This window comes from Sporobolomyces koalae (genome assembly GCF_050403365.1).
Source record: "Sporobolomyces koalae JCM15063 DNA, S_koalae_JCM15063T_v1_ctg27, whole genome shotgun sequence".
Lineage (NCBI taxonomy): Eukaryota > Fungi > Basidiomycota > Microbotryomycetes > Sporidiobolales > Sporidiobolaceae > Sporobolomyces > Sporobolomyces koalae.
Window position 1 is genome coordinate 1 of NW_027481744.1, and position 15,607 is coordinate 15,607.

The 15,607-nt window shown below is 56.0% G+C and overlaps 5 protein-coding genes across 5 annotated transcripts; 2 read left to right on the forward strand and 3 right to left on the reverse strand.

The window, feature by feature from the left end:
• Positions 1–2,946: 2,946 nt before the first annotated feature.
• Positions 2,947–6,992, forward strand: CDC60 (leucine--tRNA ligase CDC60; the record flags this gene model as incomplete). The annotated part of the gene is made up of 11 exons (XM_076679766.1): positions 2,947–3,186; positions 3,246–3,362; positions 3,439–3,889; positions 3,961–4,171; positions 4,240–4,513; positions 4,588–5,057; positions 5,116–5,315; positions 5,378–5,862; positions 5,945–6,060; positions 6,129–6,678; positions 6,753–6,992. 11 exons carry the CDS (start codon positions 2,947–2,949, stop codon positions 6,990–6,992), a joined length of 3,354 nt encoding a protein of 1,117 aa, XP_076533037.1.
• Positions 6,993–7,137: 145 nt separating this feature from the next.
• Positions 7,138–7,655, reverse strand: JCM15063_004836 (uncharacterized protein; the record flags this gene model as incomplete). Its single annotated transcript, XM_076679767.1, has 2 exons — positions 7,138–7,583; positions 7,652–7,655. The coding sequence occupies 2 exons, from the start codon at positions 7,653–7,655 to the stop codon at positions 7,138–7,140; spliced, it is 450 nt and encodes a 149-aa protein (XP_076533038.1).
• A 477-nt stretch (positions 7,656–8,132) lies between these two features.
• On the reverse strand, positions 8,133–10,120 carry INO1 (inositol-3-phosphate synthase INO1; the record flags this gene model as incomplete). The annotated part of the gene is made up of 5 exons (XM_076679768.1): positions 8,133–8,270; positions 8,341–8,493; positions 8,562–8,655; positions 8,720–8,961; positions 9,032–10,120. 5 exons carry the CDS (start codon positions 10,118–10,120, stop codon positions 8,133–8,135), a joined length of 1,716 nt encoding a protein of 571 aa, XP_076533039.1.
• A 929-nt stretch (positions 10,121–11,049) lies between these two features.
• Positions 11,050–12,343, reverse strand: JCM15063_004838 (cytochrome b5 reductase family protein; the record flags this gene model as incomplete). The annotated part of the gene is made up of 5 exons (XM_076679769.1): positions 11,050–11,127; positions 11,190–11,552; positions 11,620–11,660; positions 11,730–12,210; positions 12,296–12,343. 5 exons carry the CDS (start codon positions 12,341–12,343, stop codon positions 11,050–11,052), a joined length of 1,011 nt encoding a protein of 336 aa, XP_076533040.1.
• A 267-nt stretch (positions 12,344–12,610) lies between these two features.
• On the forward strand, positions 12,611–15,283 carry JCM15063_004839 (uncharacterized protein; the record flags this gene model as incomplete). The annotated part of the gene is made up of 5 exons (XM_076679770.1): positions 12,611–12,640; positions 12,706–12,816; positions 12,882–12,968; positions 13,037–13,101; positions 13,174–15,283. The coding sequence occupies 5 exons, from the start codon at positions 12,611–12,613 to the stop codon at positions 15,281–15,283; spliced, it is 2,403 nt and encodes an 800-aa protein (XP_076533041.1).
• Positions 15,284–15,607: the final 324 nt, after the last annotated feature.

Sequence of the window (15,607 nt, forward strand, 5' to 3'; positions counted from 1 at the left end):
GGCTCGGCAGCGCGTTACAAGAGGCTGCAAGCGACAGTGTCCGACTGACCTCACGCTCCAGTTTTGGCTTCCGTCTGACTTTCCGTCTCTCCCCGGTCACTTCCTTCTCTTGCGCAGTGAAGAGCCGTTTACGGGCAACAAGCTGTCTCGCTGTGCGTCTGGGGTCCCCTCGTGCGCCTGTCGGCACCGCAAGAACCACTGCTACTCGGGCTCGCTGGAGAAACCCGAGACCAAGCTCCGCCTCGGCGTGTTCTTTGGCCTTTCCTTCCCTCGCAAACGCGTGTCTGACCTACAGCTACTGCGCCTCGACCGAAGCGACTGACCCAGGTGCCTGTCGGCACCGCAAGAACCACTGCTGCGCTGCTCGAGCTCGCTTGAGAACGTCGTAACCAAGCTGCACCTCGAGGTGTTCTTTCGCCTCTCCTTCGCTCGCAACCGCGTGGCTGACCTGGAGCTCCTGCGTCTCGGTCGAAGCGACTGGCACAGGTGACTTTTCTCACTGAGTCGCTGGTTCCCCTGTGACCTCAGAAGTCCTCCCGGCTCGCTCGGCACGAAGTCGACGTCAAGCTGTGGCGGACGGTGAAGCGCAACAGAGCGCCTCGAGAGCCCCTGCTAGCTTTGCAGCCGTGCTCGACTCGGAACCCTTTACTCGTGACCACTGGCACAGCTTCACCACCTTGAGTTTCGGGTCGCAGCCGACAAAGACACCTCTTGCGCTGCGCAGGGCTTGGACGACGACAGCGCGCTCACGCTGAAAACTCAAGAGCAACTGCAAAGCAGGCTCAGGTCAGCCCAAGGGTCGTTTCGTCGAGACGCATTCGAGTCTTCTTTTTTTTTTTTTCCGCGTGTGAAGAAGCTGCACTCCTAAAGCGGCAGCTGAACCTTTACAGTAGCGCGTACGAGAAAAAGTTTCTTGCAGAAGTCCGCGCTTTCCCTGCGGGAAGTAGGCGAGTGAACGAGCGCTGAACGACCGGAAGCGAGTAGGCAGGTAGGTGAACACTACAGGTCTCTGAGTGAGAGGCCGAGAGAAGGCCAGAGAGAGGGTGAGAGGGAAGAGAAAGAGAGGACAGGGCAAAAGAACGCAAGTCCAAGACTCGTCAACGCTTAGTCGACGCGGTTGTCAGGCCTCGGTCGTGCCTTCTTGTCCTTTTGTTTGTACAGCTTGGTCGCTCAACTGCCGCCAGCGCACGCACCCGACAACGCCACGACACTACCCCTCGCTCAACTCGAAACGCTTGAACCTTGGGTTCGACCCAAAGTCTTCTGCTCGTCTTCTTCGCTTTTTACCCTCAAAGTGCTCGGGCTACTCACCTCAACTTTCTCTCCGCTAACGTGGCGAGACTTGCAGAGACACTGAGCTGTCTCGAGACTCACTGGTACACACTTGGCCAACAAAAAAACTTGATAGCTGCAAACAGTGCCTTTCGCCTTTCTTTGGCACTCTCTTGCTTCCTTGTTGTGCCGAGTCTCCTGTGTACCTTTCGAGCTCGTGACTTGCACGTGTACTCCGTAGCGGAGAAGACAGGCCGTGTTTTAGTGAGGTCAAAGCGGAGCTCACTGACTTGGCACAGACTAGACTTTAAGCGCGTGTTCCAGGAGCACCCTGTGTTTGCCAGTTGCACAGCGTCGCCTTGACTCTTGCCTTGTTGCTTCGAGCGGCGGCACTCGGAGCGCGACTTGACCTTCACCGCGCAGAAAGAAGAGCTCCTTTGAAGAGTTTTGGGTGTTGGTTTGCCTGCTCTTGCCTCGTTTCTTTCTTTTCACCGAGGTTCTTGCTCACAGTCGACCAGTGCGCTCTCACAGAGACTCGTAGACGTAAGAAAACCGCTGAAAGAGAACACACAGAGCGAGGAAAAGGGGTACGTGCGCTTCTTTCTTGACCTTTTGTCTCTCCGTTCAGCTTGTCTTGAAGGCACTACCACCAGCAGCTCCTATAGAACTTTACCTGTCGGTGCAGAGTCGAACGCTCTCTGCCGCTTCTACCTGCCGCAACTGACCTCAACTCGACAGTTTTCCCTTGTTTTCCCGGTTTTCCTAACCTCCTTTCTTCTTGACTCTCTGCACAGCGAGTGAGATAGGGCTTAAAAAGCTAGCAACTTGCGACGATCAGCAACTTGCGACGATCCGCCCGCGTTGACCTGTTCTCAAGTTTCGCTCTTTCACGCTCAAAGCTCCCTCGAGGTTCTGCTCCGAGGTAGCTTCGAACTTCTGTTCTTTGACGGCCGTCTTGCAACAAGCTCAAGCAAGCGAGGAGAACCAGGATCGAACGGCTTGCTCAAAGGAAGGTGCTAGTACATTGGCTACGACTACGCTCGCTCTCATTCCTCGATCCCACACAAGGTCAGTCTTTCGAACACGTTTGAGCTCAGTGGACCTTTCTAGACGAGTCTAGAAGCAAGGACAAGGGATGAGAAGTTGATCGTTGCTCCTCGAAACGACTCCTGCCTGGTTGCGTCACCAGGACGAGCCGGTAGCCCTTGAAGTATACTGCTATCATCTTTGCGCTTTCGTGTGGACGTGCGGACGCGGTCTGGACACTGTGCAAGGACCATGGCTGTTCTGCTCCGTTTTCCATAGTACAGTAAAGCGAAGCGTCGAGACGGCCGATCGAAGCGGGTCGAGAGGCTGTGAAGCTGGTCGCGAATTTGCACGAGTCAAGCGAGTCGATCGGCTCGAGTCAAGCCAACAGCCCATCAAGATTCTGGCTAGGGGCACAGAGCGTTTGCCAGGCGAGCATGCAGCCACGTGCGAGACATGATGAGAAGATGAGAAATGTTGTCAAAGTCTCGATTGACTCTCGTTCTCGCCTTGTCGAACTCGCTCAACTCGCCGAGTTCGCTCCTTCCCACGACGACGCTCCTCCACCGAGTGTCGACTCTCGTGCGCCGTTCGACCGGTCCCTCTTGCGTGTGTCCGCCCGCGCGCCATCGCTTGCTGCTCTCGACCATGGCTGCCGCCCCCGCCGCCGCCGACAAGACTGCGCCTCCCGCCCAGAACACCGCCAAGCGCGACTTCCTGATCCAGCTCGAGCAGGACGCGCAGAAGCGATGGGCCGCAGAGAAGCTCTTTGAACAGAACTCGCCCTACCAGACTGGCGACGCTGCTGTCCCGACCGAAGGCTTCGCCCAGCATGCCGCAGAGCTTCGTGAAAAGTACCCGAAAGTCCTCGCGACCATGCCGTACCCGGTGCGTGTTGGGCGTCTTCTACCACTCTCGTCGCGTCGCTCACATTCAGACCTCAATAGTACATGAACGGATCCCTCCATCTCGGACATGGATTCTCCATCTCCAAGATCGAGTTCTTAACCGGATTTGAAAGGATGCGCGGCAAACGTGCCCTCTGGCCCTTTGGATTCCACGCTGCAAGTTGCTTTCCTCTCCTGCGCGTGGGTCCCGTCAGGTTTTCTCTGACCCTTCGTTGTCCTTGTTCGCATGCAGACCGGAATGCCGATCAAAGCCGCTTCCGACAAACTGATCCGCGAGATGGAGATGTTTGGTCAAGATTTCGAAAACTACGGCAAAGACGAACCCGCGGCCGAAGTCGTCCCGACGGATGAACCCGGGAACGCGACGGCGCTCGCGACCACCTCGACGACGACCTCGTCCGATCCCGCGAAAGCGAAAAAGGGCAAACTGGCGGCCAAGAGTACCGGTCTGCAGTACCAGTTCCAGATCATGGAGTCGATCGGCGTCAAGCGCGACGAGATCAAACAGTTCGCCGACCCGCTCCACTGGCTCAAGTACTTCCCGCCGATCGCGCAGGAAGACTTGAACTCTCTCGGTTCGCGTATCGATTGGCGCAGGAGTTTCATCACGACCCCGGCAAACCCGTATTACGATGCGTTCGTGCGGTGGCAGATGAACAAGCTGCACGGACTTGGCTACATCAGTAAGTTGTCGTACTTTGCCTCTTTCTTACAGTTTGTCCCGTGCCTGAACTCGGCTCCTCTTTGCCCTCAGAATTCGGCAAGCGCAATACGATCTTCTCGCCCAAAGATGGCCAGCCCTGCATGGACCACGACCGTCAATCGGGAGAAGGAGTTGGACCTCAGGAGTACATGGGCATGAAGCTCGAGGTGACGCACTTTGGCGACCGCGCCGCGAGGGTCAAGGAGCTCGTCGCCGGTCGCAAAGTGTACATGGTTGCCGCGACCCTCCGTTCCGAGACCATGTACGTCTTCACCTCGTCTCCCCTGGAGATCTCACGTCAGAGCAGACCACTGACGAGGTCGCAAACAGGTACGGTATCACAAACTTGTTCGTCAACCCGAAGCTCACGTACGGCCTGTACCCGTCGTCGTCGACGAAGGGATCGGACTCGGAAGTCTTGTACCTTGTGCACGAGCGCGCCGCTCGCAACCTCGCGTACCAAGGGTTCCTCAAGGAGGACGACAAGTACGAATGCGTCGGAACCGTCTCGGGAGCGGAACTCCTCGGTTCCAAGGTTCACCACCCGATTGCCGTCATCCCCGAGGTGTTCGTTGTTCCTATGGACACGATCAAGGAGAACAAGGTCAGAGACAGCCCCCAATAGACCTCTGCGCTCCGACCTGTCTCTTGCTGACCCACATGTAACTACGATCCCAGGGTACCGCTGTTGTTGTCTGCATGACCTCGGACTCTCCCGACGACTATGTGACGTGGCTCGACTTGCGCAAGAAGCCCGAGTTCTACAACATTGAACCCGAATGGGTTGCGAACGAGCCCGTTCGTACGCTCACGACCCCGACCTACGGAGACATGACCGCCAAGACTCTCGTCGAAAAGATGAAGATCAACTCGCCGAAAGATGTCAAGCAGCTCGCCGAGGCAAAAGAGCTTGCGTACAAGGAAGGATTCTACTCGGGAGTCATGGTCATCGGCGAATACGCGGGCGAGAAGGTTGAGGACTGCAAGGTCAAGATCAAGGACGACCTCGTCCGCGCTAACAAGTGTATCGTGTACTCGGAACCTGAGAACACGGTCATGAGTCGTTCGGGAGACGAATGTGTCGTCGCGCTTTGTGACCAGTGGTACCTCGACTACGGAGAGGCAGGATGGTTGAAGAAGGCCGAGCTGTCAGTTTTCTCTTTTCCCTTGGCTGGTGACTCGACCTGACCTTGCATCGTGCTGTAGTCTTCTCGCCCGCATGAACACGTACCAGGACGAGACGCGTAACGGATTCGAGGGAGCTCTCGGCTGGCTCCGACAATGGGCGTGCGCGCGTTCGTACGGTCTCGGATCGAAACTCCCCTGGGACCCCCAATTCCTTGTCGAATCGCTCTCCGACTCGACGATCTACATGGCGTACTACACGATCGCGCACATGCTCCACGGTTCGGACAAACCTTTCTCTCGAACCTTGTGGGAACTGTATTCTAACGTGAACCGCTTACAGGCCCGCCTATCGACGGATCGGTTGTCGGTCCCCTCGGCATCACTGCAGAGCAGATGACGGATGAGATGTTCGAGTACGTGTTCGCCAATGGACCTTACCCGTCGCACGCTCCGATCTCGCAAGACAAGCTCAACATCCTCAAGTCCGAGTTCTCGTACTTCTACCCGATGGACATTCGTTCGTCCGGCAAGGACTTGATCCCGAACCACCTCACGTTCTGTATCTACGTTCACGCGGCTCTGTTTGCCGAGGAACACTGGCCTCGCTCGATGCGCGCGAACGGTCACTTGATGCTCAACGGCGAGAAGATGTCCAAGTCGACCGGCAACTCGCTCACCCTGCGCGACTCTCTCCAGAAGTTTGGTGCCGACGCGACTCGTGTCACCCTCGCCGACGCCGGAGACTCGATCGAAGACGCCAACTTTGAGGAGTCGACCGCGAACGCTGCAATTCTACGTCTCCGAACCCTCGTCGAGTGGTGCGAGGTAAGTCGCTGTTTGCATTTTGCAGATATGATCACTTCGAGACGCTTATACTGACTCTTTGTCATCGCATCGGCGAGAACAGGAGAACGAGAAGAACCAAGGTCAGCTCCGCCGAGGCGATGCGAACCTCTTGTGGGACAAGATCTTTGAGAACGAGATCAACGAAGCGATCGAGCAGTCTTACAACGCCTACGACAAGTACGTATATTCTAATGTTTCTCGGTACTTGGAAAATTTTGCGAGCTAAACGGCGACTTATCTTGCAGGGCCATGTATAAGGACGCTTTGAAGACTGGATTCTACCAGCTTCTGTCCGCGCGTGATCTCTACCAGGTCGCGACTTCGGCCGAGGGCGGCATGCACGTCGACCTCGTCATGCGCTTCATCAAGGTTCAGGCGCTCCTCATCACGCCGATCGCTCCCCACGTCGCCGAATACATCTGGTCGACGATCCTAAAGGAAAAGTCGTCGATTCAGACTGCCTTGTACCCGACCGTGTCTGCACCGGTCGACCCCTCGATCACCGACGCTGCTACGTACGTCCGAACGAAGGTCAAGGATATCCGAGACTCGGAACTTGCATTCGCAAAGAAGAAGGCCAAGGGCAAGGGCAGCGCGAGCTTCGACCCTTCGAAACCCAAGGCGGTCAAAATCTGGGTCGCGCAAGGATTCCCCGAATGGCAGGAAGTTGCGGTCGAAATTGTCAAGGGTGCGTGGACCGGAGACAAGGTGGACGACAAGAAGGTCAAGGAGGACTTGACCGCGAAGGGCCTCATCAAGGAGAAGAAGTACATGCCTTTCATCGCTCAGCTCAAAGTGAGTCATCTCTGTCTCTGTGGCCCGCTTTCACCCTCGACGATTCTGACCTGTTCCTCGATCTGCTATAACAGAAACGTATTGCTTTGATCGGTTTCGAAGGCGCGATCAACCGCCAGGTTCTCTTCTCGGAAGAGGACGTCCTGCGCGAGGCTATGCCCTACTTCCGAAGGACGCTCAGCATCGACAACATCGAGGTTGCGTCGACCGGCTCGGCACCGCAAGGGGGAGAGGCACCCGGTTACGTGCAGCCGATCGTCGAAGCTGCCGAGCCTGGATCGCCCGGTATCGTTCTCTACAATGTCGAGGCTTAGGCCCTCTATTCGGGTTCTGTTATCAAGTATGTAGTGCAAGAAAAAGATGAAATGGACCACCATCATCGACTCTTTCCTCTCTGGCGAGACTCCGATGCGTATCCGCTAGATGCAAAATGAAACCGGCAGATCGGCGCGATTTACTCTAATCGTATCTGTTCGAATCCAGTTCCGTGTCGCTCAAGGTGTGCCCTACTTGCAACAAGCCCCTCCGCTGCGATCTTCTGTCCGTGTCCGACCTCCGAACATCTTCATCTTGATCATCGTCCGAAGTGCTGCCGTACTCTTCTGCTTCTGCATCTCGTGATTTACGTTTCTTTCGCTCGATGCTCGTCCGAACCCTCTCTTCCTCCATCGCATGTTCTTCCTGCTGTTGGAGTGTTGCAGCCCGATTGCTCTGTCGAATCCTCCAGATACAACAAGACATGGAGCCGAGGAAGACGAGCACGACAATTCCGATTGCCGAATCCGCCAACGCTTTGATCCACAACGGATTCTTTGTCGTAGTAGTCGCAGGAGCAGCGGATTCGATGAGTTCGGTGGCCGAACTGGACGTTGCGGTCTTGGTTTGTGACGTTGAATCGATTGTGTCTGAAACAGCGATGCGAGGGCTTGTTGGTTTGGGTCTGTTGCCCCAACAGAGGCGCAAGTTGACTCACTCATGCTGTTTGTTTCGATTCTAGCATGATGCTTCAAAGGGTCGCGTTGTGAAAAGGACAGATTCCAATCTGAGGGGACCTTGCTCAAGTTATTGGGTCCGCGGTCTGCACCGGAACTCGTGTTCCGCAACAAAGTGATAACCCTTCCGGATCGTCTTTCCTCCGTAGAATAAAGGCAAGAACAAAGAAATCACAGAAGAGATGAAGCGCGATAGAAAGAGAGCGAACGAGAAACGCAAAAGCTAGCACAAGCCCCCGGGCCCCGAGCGTCTCGGTCACTCACTTTAAGCACGTTCCGATGACCTGAAGGCTGAAGCAATCGTGAACGAGGCGTCGAGAGCAAAGACGATTTGGTGGGAGAAGCAAAACTGTATTTCTTTCTTGTTTTTCAGATTTTCTTTGAATTCGTTAAGATTATAGAAGACTCCAGAGAACAGAAATAGGAAGAGACGTGTAAACGAGACAAGAATAGAAGCGCCATCTAGACTTGCATTTGAGTGAACGTGATCAAGTCGCTGACCGGTTGAAGACCCAAGCACGCGCGCAGGAACGCCTCGAGCGCTTGACGTTGACGGTTCAACGAGTTGATAGGGGGTTTGCCTGGCTTGGTCAAGGGTGCCTGTAGGGATGCGTTCGCGCGGATGTCAGCATGGACCTGGAAACAAAGAGAGAGGAACGGCGTCCCGTACCTTGAGCATGTACGAGAGAAGGCCGAGAACCGAGTAAAGTCGTTCGAACTCGGCAGACTTGGAACCTTGCTCGCGGTAAGTAACGCGAGTCATCAACTCGGCGAGGAGGCAGAGATCGATGATGAGAGGGGTCGCGAGGAGCGAGTCTTGGCACTATCGTCCTCCTTGAGCTTTAGCAGGAGGTTCTTTCGACACAGATTGCGCGATGAGGCAAGACTCACAGTGTTGTAGATAGCAAGGGTGTTGCGACCACCCATTCCAATCTCGGAGGTGTAGTCGTCGATCGCCTTCTTGTCGTCTCCGCAAGCAGGCAAGCTACCATGGGAACAAGACGTCAGCCCTAAACTCGAGTCATGAAGAGAAAAGAGTATTTACTCACTATTTGATCACGACGCAGTGGTCAGGGTGCTCAGTCTGCTTGCCCTTGACAAAGCCGTCCTTCGAGTCGGCTTCCTTCTCCTTGAGGGGCTTGTACAGGAGGTGGTTCGCTTCAACCATGTCGTCAACGACCGACGACTTGGAGATCTCCTTTGAGCGGAATTGAAGCTGTCCACCCGAAGCGGCATCGAGGTTCTTGCCGTCGTTGTTGCCGAGATGGTTGTACGACGCGATCAAACGCGGCTGAGTAAATTACGTTACAACAGGTCTCAGTTTCTTTGCGACCGCCAGAGACTATGAAAGTAGAGCTCACCTTGATTCCGGCGTTGACGAGGTACTCGGCGAGGACGGATTTGACTTTGGTCTGTCCCGACTTGAAATCGTCGCCACCAATGAAGGCTTGCTCGCGTTCGGCGAGTTCGATCGCACCGGGTACGAACGTGTTTTGCGGCGCACCGTTGATGAACGGCACTCCCTCGAGGATCGATGCGACGGCAAAGATGGTCGAAGGCGAAACCTCGTCGTGCGACTGCTCGATCGAGCGGAGGAGGTTGTCGGCCGTGTCGTTGACTCCGTCGAGCAGTGCCGAGTACCGTTCCGTGTTGGCGGTCCACAAGACGACGACTTGATCGAGTCCGTTGTTGGCCTTGAACTCGCGAATGTCGGTTCGGATCTGATCGAGGTGAGCTTGCTTCGACGATCCTTTGAGGACGTTGTCGGCACGTTCCTCTTGGTTCGCATTGATGAAGGTCGGGTAGTACACCGAAGGGAGCGGCTTGTACTCCTTCATCATGGGAGCGAGCTGACGCTGGAGGTCGTAGTCAAGGACGCACGCACGACGCATCGCGCCGTCGAGCGACATGGACGAAATGTCCCATCCGCCGACGACGAGGTCGTTCGGGTGGACCATGGGGAGGACATCACTCATGGGGACGTGCACGTCTTCGCCGTGCCCGTCCTGACCGAGGCGCATGGTCGAAGCGCGTACGAGCGAACCGAGGTAGTTCGGAGTCTGGACGCCGTCGCGAGTGCCCCACGAGATTTGGTGCTTGTTGGCCAAGATGGTCGCAACGAGGGTCGTGCCGTTGTTGCCGCCGAGTCCGACGAGCATGAGTCCCGTCTTGGGGACCTTGCGCATGGTTTTGAACTCGAGTGCCTTTTCGACGGGTTTGACGGCGTAGCGCACGTGCCCGTCGGCATCGGTCGACTTGTTGACGGTCGACGTGTGGAAGACGTACTTGGCGATGAGCTCTTCGTCAGAGTAGGTCAAGTTGGGCGACGTGACTTCGATCGGCTCGGTCGGACGACGCGCCGAGGTAGGATCGACCGACTCGGAGGTGGGTGCGGGGGCAGACGCGGTCGACGCGTGAGCGTGAGCAGCGAAGGAGGCGTCGGGAGACATGATAAAGTTGAAGTGTAGGAGGTAAGGAGGGGAGCGTGCGGGCAAGGGTTAACGGTTTAGTGAGCGGTTCGAGTTATACCGGGTGCTGTGATCTTGCGAGATCTGTATTCCGGAACGACGACCGCGAGTCAGTGGTCAGGTTGACGTTTAAGAGAGAAAGATATCACAAACTGACCCCCGGTGTTCTAGATACGAGAAGAGAACAGAACAAAACATCGTCGATCAACAAGGCCGATCCGAGCCGAAGACACCGCGTGTGCAGCAAGAGAGAGACACGTACTGTTGTGCGACGACTAAGTGCATGATCAAGTAGAGAAGGTGGATCAGCAAGGTGCGAACGATAGGGGCGCCAAGCCCTGGAGACGAGGAGACGAGGGGAGGAAGGGGCGACGTGGAAGCGACTTCCCCGGGGGGAAATCGCGATCCCAACACCGAGCCTGCGAAGGCGCTCGAAAGCGAGAAACTCACGTGTAGCTGATTGGAGAACGTGGTGAAAGTTTTGCGAAAAGGTGACCAAGACCTTTTGGGAGTTGTTGAGAGCAAAGGGAGAGGTAGGAGAGAGAGAGAGAGAGAGAGACCGGGAATGCTTCTCTTGGAATTCGGCTCCCGCACAGGCCGATCGCGTCCGCATACATTCTCCTCTCGCACGCACCGTCTCGCTCGTATGGCGACCTCGACTGTCTGTGTCTCGGGTCAATGTACGCGCCTCTTGTGGGATTGCATCTCTCGAGGATCCGTGTGTATTCTGCGACGCGTACGATTTCGACACTCCGAGGGCCGGCCAAGAAACCCCTCGGCAAACAATCATCCGCGAGAACCACATCGAGCATTCGATTGCATCGGAAGTATAGAGAGCAAGTGAATTTGTGCAAATTTGATATTTTAGACGGCCTTCTTCTATACAGGGCCGGATCATGTTTTATTATTCCTTAGAACTTGTAGGTTTGTTGCTCGTTGTAACCGAGTTCCTTCAAGACGCCTTCGACGGGACCTTGTTCCTTGAACGACTAGTTTTCGGGTCGAGTGTGAGAGGAATGACTTCTATGGGGACAAGCGAGAGGAAACCGACCTTCTTGGCACCCGAGACGGCACCCATCATGCCGGGAGGACCACAGACAAACACCTTGACCTTGTCTCCCTTGGACGATTCGGTGCCAAACTTGGCCAGGGCCTTCTTGACGACCGCAGCCGAGAGGTATCCCGACTCGCCCGACCACTGCTTAGGAGGTTTGTCGAGCGTGAACACGACGTTGAACTGGTCCGGTTTGTTGGCCGCGATCTGCTCAAACTCCTTGCGGAGCAAGATGTCGTCCTCGGTCTGGTTCGAGAACACGAGCGTTACTTTGGTCTTGTCGGTCGGGTCCGAGTTGATCTGTTGCAAGATCTGCCACATGGGCGTGATGCCAGATCCTCCAGCGATCAACGCGATCGACTATCGTTCGAGATCAGATCCGTCAGTCGGCTCGACCAAGACCAAAAGGGAGAGAGGCGGGCTCTACCTCGAACTCGTTCGCCTTGTAGTTGAACTTGGGAATCGGGCCTGTCGGGCGAGACAAGAGACCCTGTCAATGGATGACTTTCGTGAGGAAAAAGGGAGAAAAAGGTGTACCCTTGAATTGGAGCTCGTCGCCCGTCTTGAGGTTAAACATGTGGTCGGTCATGATGCCTCCAGGGTAATGCTTGACCAAGAGTTCGAGTTTGCCCTCCGTGTTGGGTGCGGTGGTCGGGGTGTACGGGCGCACGACGGGTTTGCCGTTCTTGCCGAGGGCCTGTCCCTCCTGAGCAGCCTTGACGACAAGTGCCGATGCGACCGAGAGTCCCGAGTCGGTGCCGGCGGGGAGGTCAAACACGAAGCGGGACGAGTTGTGGTTGTAGGGGATGACTTCGGCGAGCTTGAACGAGCGGAACTCGTCCGGGTTCAACGCGGCTTCCTTCTTCGCGGCGGAGGACGACGACGATTCGGACAAGAGGGCGCGCTGCGACGAAGTCGAGTAGTAGAACGCGACCGCACCGGCGAGACCGGCGCCGAGGAAGTACGGCGCCGTGCTCGAGACACCAGCCTTGGATGCTGCGGTTGCGTATCCGCGGGACTAGCGCAACGCAACGACGAGATGAGAGCGAGACGAATAAGCAAAATGACGAAATCGGCGTCATGGCGCACAGACAGAAACTCACAGCGGTGCGCGCGCCCGAGAGGACAGTAGAGGATGCACGAGAGAACATCATTAGTGAGAATGCAAGTGGAGTGGTGGAGGAGAGAGAGCGAGAGAGGTGACGAGCGAACAACTTGCACGATCGCACCTCGATTCACCCTTCGCACCTCGTCCTGCAGAGCCTGGCTTGCTCCAAATCGTCTCACACGGTACGTCGCTGTCGACCTGTAAGCTCATCCTGGATCCGAAAGCAGAGGCTGACAATGGTTCGATCATCCGCAGTCGCGCTCGTCTCTCGCTTCTCGGTTCCTTCTGCGCTCTCTGTACGGGTACAGCCATGTCTAGGACGACGACCGATCGCTACCAGGTGAATATCCGCTCGTTCTCGCTCGTGGCTCGCCTCGCTCGTGCTCACTGCTCCATACCTCGCAGCGACAAGTGCTCGAACTCGTCAAGCAGCCAGGCAACAACCAGTGTGCCGACTGTCGGGCCTCGAGTCCAAGATGGGCCTCGTGGGATCAGGGCGTCTTTCTCTGCGTCAAGGTGCCGTCTCGGACCCTCGGCCTCGCTCGTTTGAACCTCGTGCTGATCCCGAAAAGCTCCAACAGTGTGCGTCGATGCACCGCAAGATTGGCAGTCACATCACAAAAGTCAAGAGTCTGACCCTCGACACGTGGACAAAGGAACAAGTCGATGTGCTTCTCTCTCGCTGCACCCTTGATTGCTTCTTGTCCACTCACGAGTCGCTGCCCTCGGCAAACAGAACATGAGAAAACTCGGCAACGTCAAGGTCAACTCGTTGCTCAACCCAGATGAGCGCAGGAACCCGTGCGTTCTACCCGAGATTCTCGCTTCTGCCGCCGAGAGCCTTCCTGATCGCATGTTTTCCATCCTCTCTAGCCCGCCTCCACCAGACTCGGATGGCGATAGTCGCAATTCAGAACTAGAGCGGTTCGTTCGCAACAAGTACGAGTACAAGGTGTACCAGGATTTCGATTCGGTCCCGCCTGCGTCTCCTTCCCTCGCTTCTCCGCCGCCTCCCCCGTCAGACCGTACGGCTCTACCCCCTCGGCAATACAACGGCATCCCTTCCATGTCGAATTTGCCTCCTCCACCCGTCCGAACAGATTCGCGTCGAGTGTACTCGCCTCCTGTGGATCCACCTCCGCCTCTCCCCTCGCGCACGTCCACAAACCCTTCGCCTGCTCCTTTCTTCTCCGGGTCCTTTGCACCTGCGCAAACGATTTCTGCCGTGCGCCCGAAAGCGAAAAAATCAGTACGGTTCCCAGAGACAGCCCCGATCCAGATCCCGTCGCCTCCCGATTCCGACGATGAAGACGACGAAAGTCGAAAAGTCCGACCTCAATCTCGACATCGATCCCTCGCACCCACCTCGCAACGTTCTATCCTCGTGCGCACTCCAGGCGTAGAAATCCCAATCGACTGGGCCGCGTTGACTCGAGATTCATCCCAATCCGGTTTCGATGACGACGAACAAGGGGATGTCCCGTTACAAGCGCTCGGTGCGCTCGGGAGGAAAGGCGCTCAAGTTGGCTTGGTCGCCGTGCCGGCCCAAGGTGGCATGATGACCCCGATGGCGATGTATGGAGCGGGTGGAGGAGGATCACAGTATCAACAACCACAGGCGGGAATGAAACCGTTGATGCCTCAATACACTGGCAGTGCGAGAGGGTATTTGCACCAGATGCATGCCGGCACGTTCAATCCACCGGCGCCTTTGCAACCCCAGATGACGGGAAGCGTCAGCAAGCACTATCAGTCACAGCATGCTCAGCCGCAACCGATGGACGGCGACAGTTTCATGAGAATGTTTCAGCCTCCGACGACTGCCTCGTCATTCCAGCCACCTCCACCGAACCGGACAAACCCATTCACCCGATTTGCTCAGTCTGCACCTCCTGAACCGGAACCGCAACCCCTTCGACCTGCGCCCACCGGAGGAGGAGGAGGAGGATCGATTTGGGACGATTTGGGATCTCTCGCTCCGACCCCACCTCCTGCCCCTCAACCTCTTCGACCCCAGTTGACCGGATTCGTGCCGACTTCTTCCTTTGGACAACAGTTGCTCTCGTCGACGCCGGAACCTTCTCCTACCACGACATCCGCCCAACCTTTCACGTCGTCGTTCTTGGCCCCACCACCGGCAGGCACCGAATCGCAGCGAACGGGTTCTCCTCTCAACGCTGCTCCTGCGCAACCTCCTTCACCGCTCAAACCGCAATACACCGGGTTTGTTCCGAGTTCATCGTTCGGTCAACACCTACAGCATGAATCGTCATCGGCGTCTCAGCCTGGACCGTTGCAACCACAACGAACTGGGTTTGTACCGAGTTCGTCGTTCGGTCAACAGTTGGCGAAAGACCTCGGGGGCTCGACGGAGAGAACCGCGTCTCCTGGGTTGTTCGATCTGAACCCAACCTCAAATTCCGGTTCGAATTCGACGAATCCTCAATTTGCACCTCCGACTTCAACCTCGACCGAGAAGAACCAACCTTCTCCAGGGTTGTTCGATTTCGACTTTTTTGCAACTCCGACAAACACTGCTCAACCACCTGTAACTCAACCGTCCCCATCACGATTCCTGCAGAGTCAACCACCACCAAACGGGAGAACCGATTCTCCTGCTGCTGGCGTTCCGAATCCATTCTCGAATTTCTCCAACTCGCTCGGTTCAACCCTTCCCACAAATTCCAATGGGTTGGGTCCAGCTCCCTCGCAGCAGTACTTGCAACCTCAACCCACTGGAAGCACTAACCCGTTCTTGAGGTCGGATCCGAATTCGCCCTCGGCTCGATTTAATCAACCGCATGCAGCACCGTCGTCTCAGATGAGACCCCAGTTGACGGGATATGGAAACCAGGGGTCTATCCTGAGACCTCAGGTGACGGGATTTGCTGGAGGAGGAGGAGGAACGAATCCGTTTTTGATGATGCAACCTCAACAGCAAATACCACAAGCCCACATGGCGTACGGGAACGGGTATCGGTGATTTGGGGGTGGTGAACAATGGCAAGCCCTCTTGTCGTCTCTTTCTTGAACTTTCTTATTTTGATTTGATTTCTTCTTTTGTGCCTGTTGTTCTGTTGAGGAGGAGGAGACATTGTTGCAAACCTTGATGTTCGGTTCCCAATCAGGCGCGATATCCTACACGCAATCGCAGAAGAAACTCTTCGTGATACAAATTGACCGTTGTCGTCGAGGGGATGACGAGTCCGGGGAACTCTCGCGACGCAATTCGATGATCCGAGAAGTGGGAATACAATTCGCTCGCCCTCATGCAACGATGTTCTCTCAGTACAAGCTTCACGAAGAG